The sequence below is a fragment of the Mobula birostris genome, chromosome 6 (genome assembly GCF_030028105.1).
Source record: "Mobula birostris isolate sMobBir1 chromosome 6, sMobBir1.hap1, whole genome shotgun sequence".
Lineage (NCBI taxonomy): Eukaryota > Metazoa > Chordata > Chondrichthyes > Myliobatiformes > Myliobatidae > Mobula > Mobula birostris.
This window is the reverse complement of record NC_092375.1, coordinates 115,983,578-115,997,136: the sequence shown is the minus strand read 5'-3', so window position 1 is coordinate 115,997,136 and position 13,559 is coordinate 115,983,578. Positions and strand designations below refer to the sequence as shown.

Genomic DNA, 13,559 nt, shown 5'->3' with positions numbered 1-13,559 from the left:
GACGGCTTACAGGGATGAGGTCCAGCACCTGGCTATGTGGTGTGCCGACAACAATCTGGCCCTTAACACTCAGAAGACCAAGGACTTCAGGCACGCTAGGAGCCACACTCACATCCCCATCTACATCAACGGAGCTGTAGTGGAGCGTGAATCAAGCTTCAAATTCCTTGGTGTCCATATTTCAGAGGATCTCACCTGGTCCCTGAACTCCCCCATCCTGATCAAATAGGTGCAACAGCGCCTTTATTTCCTGCGGAGAATCAAGAAAGCTCACCTCTGTCCCAGGATACTGACGGACTTTTACCACTGTACCATTGAAAGCATTCTCACCAACTGTATCTCAGTGTGGTATGGCAATTGTCCTGTATCGGACTGCAAAGCACTCCTTCGTGTGGTGAAAACTGCCCAGCGAATTATCGACACCCAATTGCCCACCATTGAGAACATGTACCATAAACACTGCCTGGGCAAGGCGATAAGCATTATCAAGGGTGCATCTCACCCTAACCATGGACTTTTTACTCTCCTCCCATCCGGTAGGCACTCCAGAAGCCTCCGTTCCTGCACCAGCAGGCACAGGAAGAGCTTCTTCCCTGAGGCTGTGACCCTGCTGAACCTCACATCACAGCGCTAAGCAGTATTGCACCTGTGTTGTTCTGTCTCAATACTTCTATATTTGCGCGCTGTAGCACTTACTTTTTATTCACAGTTGTTTTGTAAATAACATTATTCTTTGCGTTTCTGGTCAGATGCTAACTGCATTTCATCGGCTCTGTATCTGTACTTGGCACAATGACAATGAAGTTGAATCTAGTCTAATATTCTTTGTTCCATTTGGTTAATTAGTCATGAGGGTGTAATCGGGTGATGTGGGCTCATCGGGCCAGAAAAGACTGTTACTGTGCTGTATCTCTAATGAATAAAAAAATCAGTAAATAACCCAGGAGCTGGGGGATTTAGTTGGGAGCAGCTGTTGCTGAGCAAGTCCAGTTGATCAGGACTCAGGACCAGCAAGTTCCAGTAAGGAGGAAGGACAAGGATGGCAAGATTAAGGGACCTTGGCTGATGACAGATGTGAAATTTAGTGAAAATCTGAAAAGAAACATATGTAGAGTTAAGAAGCTAAAATTAGACAATCCTTGAGGAATATATAAAAATTGCAAGAAAGAACTCAATCAGGGGCTTAGGAAGGACTAAAGGGGCCATTAAGCATCCTTGGCATGTAAGATTAAAGAGAATCCCAAGGCATTTTATGCTTGCAAGAGGATAATGTGGGAGCTGTTAGGACCACTCAAGGATACAGGAAGGAAACTATGCTTGGAGTCAAGAAAGTGTTGGTGAGGTACCACACGAGAGCTTTCCACTGATAGTCACCAAGGAGAAGGATTTGGAGGACAGTGACAATAGCGTGGAGCCCGCTGACGTGCAGGGACATTGGGGGATCAGGAGGTGATGGATCATGGTGCCGAAGGGCCTGTACTGTCCCGTAGTGTTCTATGTTCTAACTTGAGTTTATTTTGTGTTTTCAGCTGCCCTTTGCTCTCATTCCCATCCTGACATTTACAAACCTCAGGACACTAATGCACGAATTCACAAATGGAAGGTAAGTGGCCACTGGTGCATTTCATGGGAAATTCAGAGAGCAGGGATGCGGGATGGGATCAGAGCTGCAGGAGCCGAGGAAGGTGAGGGAGGTCCAATGGAACAAGGATCGGGCGAGACAACTGATCTGCACCAGTCCAGGAAATAATGTTTAACGCACCATCCCTTCACATACCCTCAGGGTAGTGTCAGCATAGGTTAGACACAGAGTGAGGCTCCTTCCACACCAACCTATCACACACTCTTGGGGGGTCAGCCACGGAGTGAGGCTCCCTCTACATTGTCCCATTACACACTTCCGAGGTCAGCCACAGAGTGAGGCTCCTTCTACACTGTCCAACCTGGCACAGAGTGAAGCTCCATCCACGCTGTCCAAGCACAGACTCCTCTGGTCAGACAGAGCGAAACTTCCTCTGCACTGGCTTGTCATGTAAACCAAGGGCAGGGGCAGCACGGGTTGGCTACAGCAGAGAAAAGGTCTCCCTACACCAGCTGCTTATGTTCTGGGAAGTCGCTCTGTGTCAGACAGCACATTGGAACAGAAATCCAGCTGCGGAAGGAACTCAGACATTCAAACAGCAGGCTGAAGATGCTGCCTGACCCAATGAGTTCCTTCAGCACTTCAACTGTGGCTCCACGTTCCAGCACCTCGGAAGTGGCAGATGGAATACAGTGTACGGAAATGTTGGTCATGCACTTTGGTAAAAGTAATAAAGGAGTAGACTATTTTCTAAACGGAGAAAAAAAATTCAAAACTCAGAGGTGCAGACTGACTTGAGAGTCCTCGTGCAGGATTCCCTGAAGGTTAACTTGCAGGTTGAGTCATTAATGTTAAACACTCTGTTAGTATTCATTTCCTGTGGACTACAATACAAAAGCAAGGATGTAATGCTGAGGCTTTATAAGGTATTGGTCAGACCACACTTGGAGTATTATGAGCAGTTTTGGACCCCTTATCTAAAAAGAGATGTGCTGACATTGGAGAGGGTCCAGAGAATGCTCACGAGAATTATTCCAGGAATGTAAGTGATAATACATGAGGAACATTTGATGGCTGTGGTCCTGTACTCACTGGGATTTAGAAGAATGAGAGAAGATCTCACTGAAGCCTATTGAATATTGAAAGACCCAGATACAGCAGATGTGGGTGAATCTAGGTCAGGACCAGAGGACACAGCCTCAGAATAGAGGGACGTTAGTTTAGATCAGAGATGAGGAGGAAATTCTTTAGCCAGAGGGTGGTGAAACTGTGGAATTCATTGCCACAGATGGCTGTGGAGGCCAAGTTATTGAGTATATTTAAAGTAAAGCTTGATAGGTTCTTGATTAATAAAGGCATCAAAGGTTATGGGGAGAAGGCAGGAGAAGGAGAAGGTTATGGGGAGAAGGCAGGAGAAGGCTTTGAGAGGGATAATAAATCAGCCATGATGGAATGGCAGAGCAGACTCGATGGGCCAAATGGTCTAATTCTGCTTCTATGTCTTACGGACTTATGGCCAGATGGATAGCACTCTGGGTGTTTCTGTTTTCCTCTGGCTGTGATCTTCCTCGTTACTGAAACATGATATATCCTGTGTTTCCTCAGGCTCAGCAAGATTGTTGGAGTCTTGATCACCTTGCTGGTCCTGGCTGTCAATGCTTACTTTGTCGTGGTTTATGTCGTTAGTATAGACAACGTTTACTGGTACATTGCTGCTGCAATCATTCTCATCTTGTACGTGGCCTTCGTGCTTTATCTGGTGAGTTACTGTGTCTTCTCTGTATTTAAACCATTGAAGGTGTGCTGACTCCAGAGAGAGGAGCGCTGCAAGGGTGGAAGCATGGTAGTGTAGGAGTTAGCGTAATGCTGAGTTTCAATTCCCACCGCTGTCTATAAGGAGTTTGTACGTTCTCCCCATGTCCGCGTGGGTTTCCTCTCACATTACAAAGCCATACAGGTCTAGAGTTAGTAAGTTTTGGGCATGCTGTATTGGCAATTGGAAGCACACCGACACTTGCACCCTGACCCCAGCGTATCCTCAGAGTGCGTTGGATGTTGAAACAAATGATGCATTTTAGGATAATGTTTGGCTTTATTTGACGCATGTACATCAAAAAAATACAGTGGAATGTGTCATTTGTGTCAACGACCAGCACAGTCCAAGGGTCTTGGAGTTGAAATTACGGGGGCCCTGGCAGAAATATTTAAAATGTCGCTGTCTACGGGTGAAGTGCCGGAGGATTGGAGAGTGGCTCATGTTGTTCCGTTGTTTAAAAAAGGATCGAAAAGTAATCCGGGAAATTATAGGCCGGTGAGTTTAACGTCAGTAGTAGGTAAGTTATTGGAGGGAGTACTATAGAGACAGAATCTACAAGCATTTGGATAGACAGGGGCTTATTAGGGAGAGTCAACATGGCTTTGTGCGTGGTAGGTCATGTTTGACCAATCTGTTGGAGTTTTTCGAGGAGGTTACCAGGAAAGTGGATGAAGGGAAGGCAGTGGATATTGTCTACATGGACTTCAGTAAGGCCTTTGACAAGGTCCCGCATGGGAGGTTAGTTAGGAAAATTCAGTCGCTAGGTATACATGGAGAGGTGGTAAATTGGATTAGACATTGGCTCGATGGAAGAAGCCAGAGAGTGGTGGTAGAGAATTGCTTCTCTGAGTGGAGGCCTGTGACTAGTGATGTGCCACAGGGATCAGTGCTGGGTCCATTGTTATTTGTCATCTGTATCAATGATCTGGATGATAATGTGGTAAATTGGATCAGCAAGTTTGCTGATGATACAAAGATTGGAGGTGTAGTAGACAGTGAGGAAGGTTTTCAGAGCCTGCAGAGGGACTTGGACCAGCTGGAAAAATGGGCTGAAAAATGGCAGATGGAGTTTAATACTGACAAGTGTGAGGTATTGCATGTTGGAAGGACAAACCAACGTAGAACATACAGGGTTAATGGTAAGGCACTGAGGAGTGCAGTGGAACAGAGGGATCTGGGAATACAGATACAAAATTCCCTAAAAGTGTCGTTACAGGTAGATAAGGTCGTAAAGAGAGCTTTTGGTACATTGGCCTTTATTAATTGAAGTATTGAGTATAAGAGCTGGGATGTTATAATGAGGTTGTATAAGGCATTGGTGAGGCCGAATCTGGAGTATTGTGTTCAGTTTTGGTCACCAAATTACAGGAAGGATATTAATAAGGTTGAAAGAGTGCAGAGAAGGTTTACAAGGATGTTGCCGGGACTTGAGAAACTCAGTTACAGAGAAAGGTTGAATAGGTTAGGACTTTATTCCCTGGAACGTAGAAGAATGAGGGGAGATTTGATAGAGGTATATAAAATTATGATGGGTATAGATAGAATGAATGCAAGCAGGCTTTTTCCACTGAGGCAAGGGGAGAAAAAAACCAGAGGACATGGGTTAAGGGTGAGGGGGGAAGAGTTTAAAGGGAACATTAGTGGAGGCTTCTTCACACAGAGAGTGGTGGGAGTATGGAATGAGCTGCCAGACGAGGTGGTAAATGCGGGTTCTTTTTTAACATTTAAGAATAAATTGGACAGATACATGGATACGAGGTGTATGGAGGGATATGGTCCGTGTGCAGGTCAGTGGGACTAGGCAGAAAATGGTTCGGCACAGCCAAGAAGGGCCAAAGGGCCTGTTTCTGTGCTGTAGTTTCTATGGTTTCTATGGTCTTCTGGGGGCAGCCCATGAGTGTCACCCCACTTCCGGTGCCCACAGAGCATGCCTGTAACTTACTAACCGGCCGTCTTTGGAATGTGGGGGGAAACCAGAGCACCCAGAGGAATCCCACCCATCACACGAAGAATGTACAAACTCCTTTGAGACAACAGTGGGAATCGAACAGTGCTCCTACAGCTGGGTCTGCAAAACGATCGCACTGCCCGCTATGCTAACATTCAATGTATGTTTCAGTGTTTTAATGCGCATAAGGCAAATAAAGCTAATCTTTCCAAAAGGTCCGGGCATGGCTTTGTCACGTTAGCAGTTGGGTGTGCCAGAGGGAGCTGTCTGCAGCACACTTCTGCCTCATCCAGTATCAATATCAGTAACTCAGGTGAAAATACAAAGGGCAATGCCTCCTACGTAATGAAAAGCTCAGTAAGTACGTGAGATTAAAGGATATAAAAACACCTTCCTACAGGGGGTGGCAAGTCTTTGGAAACCTCTAATCTGTAGGAGGTTGAAAAAGTCAGCAGCAAAGAGACAGTGGGGAATGGAGGCTGTCCAAGACGAGACCCAGGGATAGCAGGGAGTGTAGTGGGACTGAGTGGCCTACTACTTATGCTTTATGTATACTTCAAGCGATTGCATTTGGAAACAAACTATTGTTGGACTCTGACATTTTTAATCTAAGGTTCTTTCAGGAAAGAGGCAGAAAACTTGTTTCACGATTGTTTTATTAAGCATAGATAGAACAAAGACAGTTGAAAATGGACAGTAAAAGAGGTCTAGTAAGTGAAGGGAGATACAAGCAAACAAACAAAAGGAGAAGATAGCATTCCCCTGTGCTCAGCTATTTTACACTCCATCGATAACAAAAATTCCATTCAAATTCGCAGCTAAGACCCAGCCAATCAGAAAGCTCTTATTTAAATAATGTAGCACCAAGAGAAGCTTCCAGATCTTTCCAGAATCATTTAAATGTCACCACTTATGGGCACACTGAACAACTGCATATGCATACTATGATTACTAGGAAGCATACTAAACTGTTACTTGTATATAAGTAATTATATAAAATATAAGCAGACAATCAGTTGTTAAACTGTAAAGTAACAGTCAGATGAACATTATTTTCATCACCAAACTGCAGCTCTTTAGAGAATGTGTTAAGGAACTGGAACTGCAGCTGAATGACCTTCAACTTGTATGGGAAAATAAGGAGGTGGTAGATAGGAGCCACAAGGAGGTAGTCACTCCTAAATTGCAGGAAGCAGGTACCTGGGTGACTGTCAGGAGAGGGAATGGGAGTAGGCAGCCAGTGCAGAGTTCCCCTGTGGACATTCCCCTCAATAGTAGGTACATTGCTTTGGATACTGTTGGGGACAACTAACTACCAGAGGAAAGCTGCAGTAACCAGATCTCTGGCACTGAATCTGTCTCTGAGGCTCAAAAGCAAAGGGGGAGAAGAGGAGTTCAGTAGTGATAGGGGATTCCATAATGAGAGGAGCAGGAAGCAGATTCTGTGGATGTGAAAGAAACATCCTAATGCTACGTTGCCTCCTAGGTGCCAGGGCCAGGGATGTTTCGGATTGGGTCCACCGCTCTCCAAGCAGGGGGGTGGGGGGGGTGAATAGCCGGAAGTTGTGATGCATATTGGTACCAATGACAAAGGTAGGAAAAGGGAGGAGGTCCTGAAGAGAGGCTATAAGGATTTAGGTAGAACACTGAAAAGCAGGACTTCCAGGATAGTAATCTCTGGATTGTTGTCTGTGCCACGTGCCAGAGAGGCTAATAGGATAATTGGCAGATAAATGTATAGCTGAAGAATTGGTGCAAGGGGCAGAGTTTCAGATTTCTGGATCTTCTGGGAAGGTATGGTCTGTACAAAAAGCAGGAGTTACTCAAGTGGGAGCAATACCCTGGCAGGCAGCTTTGCTAGAACTGTGGGGGAAGGTTTAAATTAACTTGGCAGGGGGATGGAAACAAGAGTGATAGGGCTGAGGATGGGGCAGTTGATAGATTTAGTGTGTAGTGAGACTGTGAGGAAGGACAGGCAGATGTTAGGGCAGAATCGTAGTCAGTGGGAGTTAAAGTGTAACAGAAGGCCAGAATCAAAAAGGGTGACAGATACAAGACTGAAGGTGTTATATTTGAATGCACACAATATACAGAATAAGGTGATGGGGTGGGGAGGTTCTGTTGGTAACAAATGAAATCAAATCCTTAGAAAGACATGACATGGGATTGGAAGGTGTAGAATCGTTGTGGGTAGAGTTAAGAAACTGTAAGGATAAAAAGACTCTGATTGGAGTTATATACAGGCCTTCGAACTGAAGCTAGGAGGTAGGCTACAAATTACAAAGGGAAATCGAAAAGGCATATAAAAAGAGCAATGTTGTGATAGTCATGGAAGACTTCAATATGCAGGTAGATTGGGAAAATCATGTCAGTACTGGATCCCAGGAGAGGGAATTTGTTGAACGCCTACGAAATTCCATTTTGAGGCAGCTTGAGTCCAAAAGGGGAATGACATTCTGTATTGGGGGTTATGTAATAATCCAAATTTGATTAGGGAGTTAAGGTAAAGGAAACTTTAGGAAGCAATGATCATAACATGATGGAATTCACCCTGCAGTTTGAGAAAGCTAAAATCAGTTATATCAGTATTACAGTGGAGTAAAAGGAATCACAGAGGCATGAGAGAGGAGCTGGCCAAAGTTGATTGGAAGGGGACACTAGCAGTGATGATGGCAGAACAGCAATGGCTGGTGCTTCTGGGGAAAATTCAGAAGGGGCAGGAAAGATAAATCCCAAAGATGAAATATTCTGAAGGGAGGATGAGGTGATTATGACTAATGGGTGAAGTCAAAGGAGATAGCATAAAAGCAAAAAAGAGGGCATATAATACAACAAAAATTACTGGGAAAGTAAAGGATTGGGAAGCTTTTAAAATTAAACAGCAGGTAACTAAAAATCCAAAGAGAGAGTAAAGATGAAATATGAAGATAAGCTAGCCAACAATATAAAAGAGGATAACAAGGTTTTTCAGATATATAAAGAGTAAAAGAGAGATGGGAATGGATATCCGATTGCTGGAAAATGGCACTGGAGAGGTGCTAATGGAGTATAAAGAAATGGCAGGTGAACTTGATAAGCTTCTTGCATCAGTCTTCACTGCAGAAGACAATCACAGGATGCCAGAAATTCGAGAGTGTCAGGGGCAGGATTGAATGTTGTTGCTACTACAAAGGAGAAGATGCTTGGGAAGCTGGAAGGTCTGAAGGTTGATAAAAGTTACCTGGACTCAATAAACTACACCCCCCAGGGTTCTGAAAGAGGTGGCTGAAGAAATTGTGGAGGCATTAGTAATGATCTTTCAAGAATGACTAGATTCTGAAATGGTTCCAGAGGAATGGAATACTGCAAATGTCACTCCAGTATTGCAGAAGAGAGAGTGGCAGGGAAAGGGAATTATAGGCAAGTTAGCCTGACTTCAGTGGCTGGGAAGATGTTGGAGTCTATTATTAAGGATGAAGTTTCAGGGTTGTTGGAGGTATATGATAAAATAGGCCAAAGTCAGCATGGTTTCCTTAAGGAGAAATCTTTCCTGACAAATCTGTTGGAACTCTTTGAGGAAATAACAACCAGGATAGACAAAGGAGAATTGGTGGATGCTGTTTATTGAATTTTCAGGCCTTAGCAAGATAAGGACCCTTGGAATTACAGGAAAGATACTGCCATGGATTGAAGATTGGATGACGGGCAGGGGGAAAAGAGTCAGAATAAATGGGACCTTTTCTGGTTGGCTGCCAGTGAGTAGTAGTGTGCTACGGGGTTCGGAGTAGAGACCGCTTCTTTTCACATTATATGTCAATGATGTGGTTAAAGGAATTGATGGCTTTGTGGCCAAGTTTTCAGACAATGCATAGATAGGTGAAGGGGCAGGTAGTGTTGAGGAAGCAGAGTGTCTGCAGAAGGACTTAAACAGATTAGGAGAATGGATAAAGAAGTGGCAGATGGACTATAGTGTAGCAATTTGAATGGCTAAACACCTCGGCAGAAGGAATAAAGGCATGGACTATATTCTAAATGGGAAAATTTAAAAAACAGCGGAGCAAAGGGATTTGGGAGTCCTCATGCAAGATTCCTTAAAGGTTAACTTGCCAGTTAAGTTGGTGGTAAGGAAGGCAAATGCGATGTTAGCATTCATTTTGAGAAGAATAGAGAGGACGTAATGCTGAGGATTAATAAGGAACTGGTCAGACCGCCCTTGGACTACTGTGAGCAGCTTTAGGCCCCTTATCTAAGAAAGGTTGTGCTGGCATTGGAGAGGGTCCAGAGCAAGTTCAAGAGATTAATCCTATTGGACAGGGTTAATGTATGAGGAGCGTTTGATGGCTCTGGGCCTGTACTCTCTAGTTTAGGAGAATGAGGGAGAATCTCACTGAAACCTTTCGAATATTGAAAGGCTTAGATACAGTGGATGTGGAGAGGATGTTTCCTATACTGGGGAAGTCTAGGACCAGAGGACACAGCCTCAGAATTGAGGAACATCTATAGACAGAGGGTGCTAAATCTGTGGAATTCATTGCTACAGACAGCTGTGCAGGCCAAGTCATTGTGTATATTCAAGGCAGAGATTGATAGGTTCTTGATTAATCAGAGTGTCAAGGTTTACAGTACCCTGATCAATGAAGAGTCACATTTAGGGAACTATGCCTCTAATTTCTTCTGTTCTACGACACTCCCCTAGCCCCATCATTCACTGTGTAAATCCTGCCTTGTTCAACTTAGCAAAATGGCTAACATGAGGGGGCATAATTGTAAGGAATTCACAGAAAAGCATGTGTGGGGTGATGTCACTGTTGGGTATCTTTACACAGAGTAGTGAGGGTGTGGAACACCCTGCCAGGGGTGGTGGTCGGGGCAGATACAATACTGTGCAAAAGCCTTGGGCAAATATATATATAGCTCAGGTTTTGCACAGTACTGTATTTGTCAATGTGGGGTGGAGAGTGAGTTAGAAAATCCGAAGGGAGCAAAGGATGTTGGGAATGTCGAGGGCGGAGGGCCACAGGAGGATGTTGGGATGAGGGGTGGCATGTGGCAAGGCACAACCAGCGCTGAGACACTAGGCAAAGTCATTTGATTCCAAACAATTGCTTTATTGATCATTACAGAACGTCTCTCTGGTGCTTTCCTTTCCCTTCTCCCTTTCCCAATCATGATTCCCCTCTCCCTGACCCTTCCCACTCTCAGTCCACAACAGAGACCCAAATCAGAATCGGGTTCATCTTCACTCACGTATGTCATGACATTAGTTTTTTTATTGTGACAGCAGTACAGTGCAATACATAAAATTACTACAGTATTATGCACCCTAGATGTATGTACTGTGTCTATGTGGCTAAGACTTTTCAACAATACTGTATATTAGAGACAGTTACAAGACTGTTGGATAGGCACATGGATGACTGAGAAATGGAATGCTATGTAGGAGGGAAGGATCAGATTGAACTTATTGGCACAATATTGAGGGCTGAAGGCCTGGACCGTGCTGTAATGTTCTACGTTCCATGTTCTAGATGCAGCACCTTACACTTGCTTGAATTAAATAACATCTGCTACTCCATGGCCCACTTCATCAGTTCATCTAAATCCCCTTTCGCTTGCCAATATAACACCAATTTTAGTGTCATTTGCAAACCTACCAATTCTACCAACTCTGTTCTCATCCAGCATAACACATCAAGAACTGGAGGAACTCAGCAGGCCAACGGCAAAATAGGCAGCTGACATTTCAGCTAAGTTCCTTCATCTGGAGCTTTTTGTGCGTTGCTCCTGATTCTAGCAACTGTGGTCTCTTACATGTACATTCTCATCCAAATAACGGCAATCAGCCATAGATCATCCATGAAATGTATCATCAGATCCCCATCACTCAGCCTGTTGGACCCTAACACTCTCCACCTCATAGAACATTGAACAGTACAGGCCCTTCAGCCCACAATGTTGTGCCAACATTTTAACCCACTCTAATTCTTCCCTCCTACATAGCCCTCCATTTTTCTATCACTCATGTGCCTATCAAAGAGTCTCTTAAATGTCCCTAATGTATCAGCCTCTACCACTCTGTGTGGAAAAAAAAACTTACCTCTGACATCTCCTTTATACTTTCCTCCAATCATTTTAAGATTACGACACCTAGTATGAGCCATTTTTGCTCTGGGAAAAAGTCTCTGGCTGTTCACTCAATCTATGCCTCTTATCGACTTTTACACCCCTGTCAAGTCTCCCCTCATCCTCCTTCACTCCAACAAGAAAACCCCAGTTCACTCATCCTTTCCTCACAACACTGTTGCCTCTTTAGATTGCTAGCCTCCGTTCCTGCAGGTGTTGGTAGAAAACGTCGGAAACACTCAGAAGTTGGGCAGCACCTGTAGAGAGTGAAACAGAGTGGAGTTAACTGAAATAACTGTTTTAACTAACATATTTTCATCTTTTACTTCATGTTTATTTTTATTTTATTTTCATGTTTGCACTTTATCTCATTACAAAGCACTGTGAACTACACCTCATTTTTGCTGTTTGATCTAGTTTTTAGGAATGGCTGAAAACCCTCCCCCCATTGTTTCCATCAATCACCTTAAAATTATTCTCCCTCACGTTAGCCATTTCTACCCTGGGAAAAGTTTTTGGCTGTCCACTCTATATATGCCTCTAATCATCTCATAGGTCTCTTGCATTCCTGGTTACAACTGTATAAATAAGTTAAAGACCATTGCCGGCAGAGGCACCAGTTGAATGAAACCTCGGAAACCACTGGAAAGTACTTTTCACCCGAGATGTTAGCACTGAGTTGAAACGGAAACCAAGTAACTTTAGGAAGTAACGATGAACTTTCTTTCTTCCAGCTGTGGCTGAGCTGTGTGGCATCCGGAGTATGTGGCCTGAAGTCGGGTCAGGACCAACGTTTCACACATGAAATAGCTCCTCACTAAACTTCACAACTCCAAGATCTGCAGGTTGCTGCTTCCAATAGCAACAACAATTTCCTTTCACATTCTTTCTATTCTGTTGCACATTGGTTGTTTGTCAGTCTTTATTTATGTAGAGTTTTTCATAAATTCTCAAAATTAAAAGTTTAAAGTAAATTAATTATCAAGGTACATATATGTCACCATGTACTACCCTGAGATTCATTTTCTTGCAGGCATCCATAGTAACTAGAAGGAAACACAATAGAATCAATGAAAAACTGAACACTTCTTAGACAGCCAAACCACCAGTGTGCAAAAGACAACAAAACTGTGCAAATACAAAAGAGAAACAAACAAATAAATAAATAAATAAATAAGCATTAGATATCGACAATATGAGTTTTTGCGTCCATGAAAGTGAGTCCATTGGTTGTGGGAACAGTTCTGTGATAGAGTAAGTGAGGAACTGATATGTAATCAGATTAAGGAAATGTGTAAAGATAATAGGGTTGTTGTCATGGGAGATTCCACCTTCCCTAATAGAAACTGGGACCTTCTCAGTGCAAGGGGTTTAAATGGGGCAGAATTTAAGTGCATCCAGGAAGGTTTTTTAAATCAACATGTGGATGATCCAACAAGAGGGTGGAGGGCATATTGGACCTGGTGCTGGGCAATGAGCCTGGCCAGGTGACTGACCTTTCAGTGGGTGAACAGTTAGGGAATACTGACTACGATTCCTTAAATTTCAGGATAGCTGTGGATAATGTAGGTATGGTCCTTGTGGGAGAGTTTTAAATTGCAGTAGGGCAAATTGCGAGGGCGTTAGGCAGGAACTAAGAAGCATTACTTGGGAACACCTTTTTTTCTGGCAAGTCCATATCAGACGTGTGGAGGGTGTTTAAAGATCAATTGTACAGGGTACAGGAAAGCTATGTTCCTGTTAGAAGGAAGGACAGGGATGGAAAGATGAGAGAACCTTGGATGTCCAGAGAGGTGATGAATTTAGTCACGAAGAGAAAGGAAAAGGTTGTAAAGCTTTCAAAGTCAGGATCAAACAGAGCACATGAGAGTATAAAGAAGTCAGAAAAGAACTAAAGAAGGGAATTAGGAAAGCCAAGAGGGGCCATGAATAGTCCTTGGCAGGTAGGATTAAGGTGAATCCCAAGGCATTCTATACATATATCAAGAGCAAGAGGGTAACCAGAGGGATGCCAGTAGACTATGGCAGGGTCTAAATGAGATCACTGGGCACAAAGAAAAGGCTGGGAATATCAATAACTGTGGTGCTTCTCTTCCTGACGAACTTAACGT

At 43.7% G+C, this 13,559-nt stretch overlaps 1 protein-coding gene across 1 annotated transcript in view; it reads left to right on the top strand.

Moving 5' to 3' along the window:
• The window catches only part of LOC140199297 (natural resistance-associated macrophage protein 2-like), a 65,754-nt gene extending 52,397 nt beyond the window's left edge, over window positions 1-13,357 (top strand). Inside the window, exons 13-15 of the mRNA XM_072261112.1 lie at window positions 1,530-1,603; window positions 3,188-3,341; window positions 12,183-13,357. Of these exons, the coding sequence (XP_072117213.1) occupies window positions 1,530-1,603; window positions 3,188-3,341; window positions 12,183-12,269 (315 nt within the window). The 3' untranslated portion in view covers window positions 12,270-13,357. The remainder of the gene's footprint in view (window positions 1-1,529; window positions 1,604-3,187; window positions 3,342-12,182) is intronic.
• The last annotated feature ends 202 nt before the right edge of the window (window positions 13,358-13,559 follow it).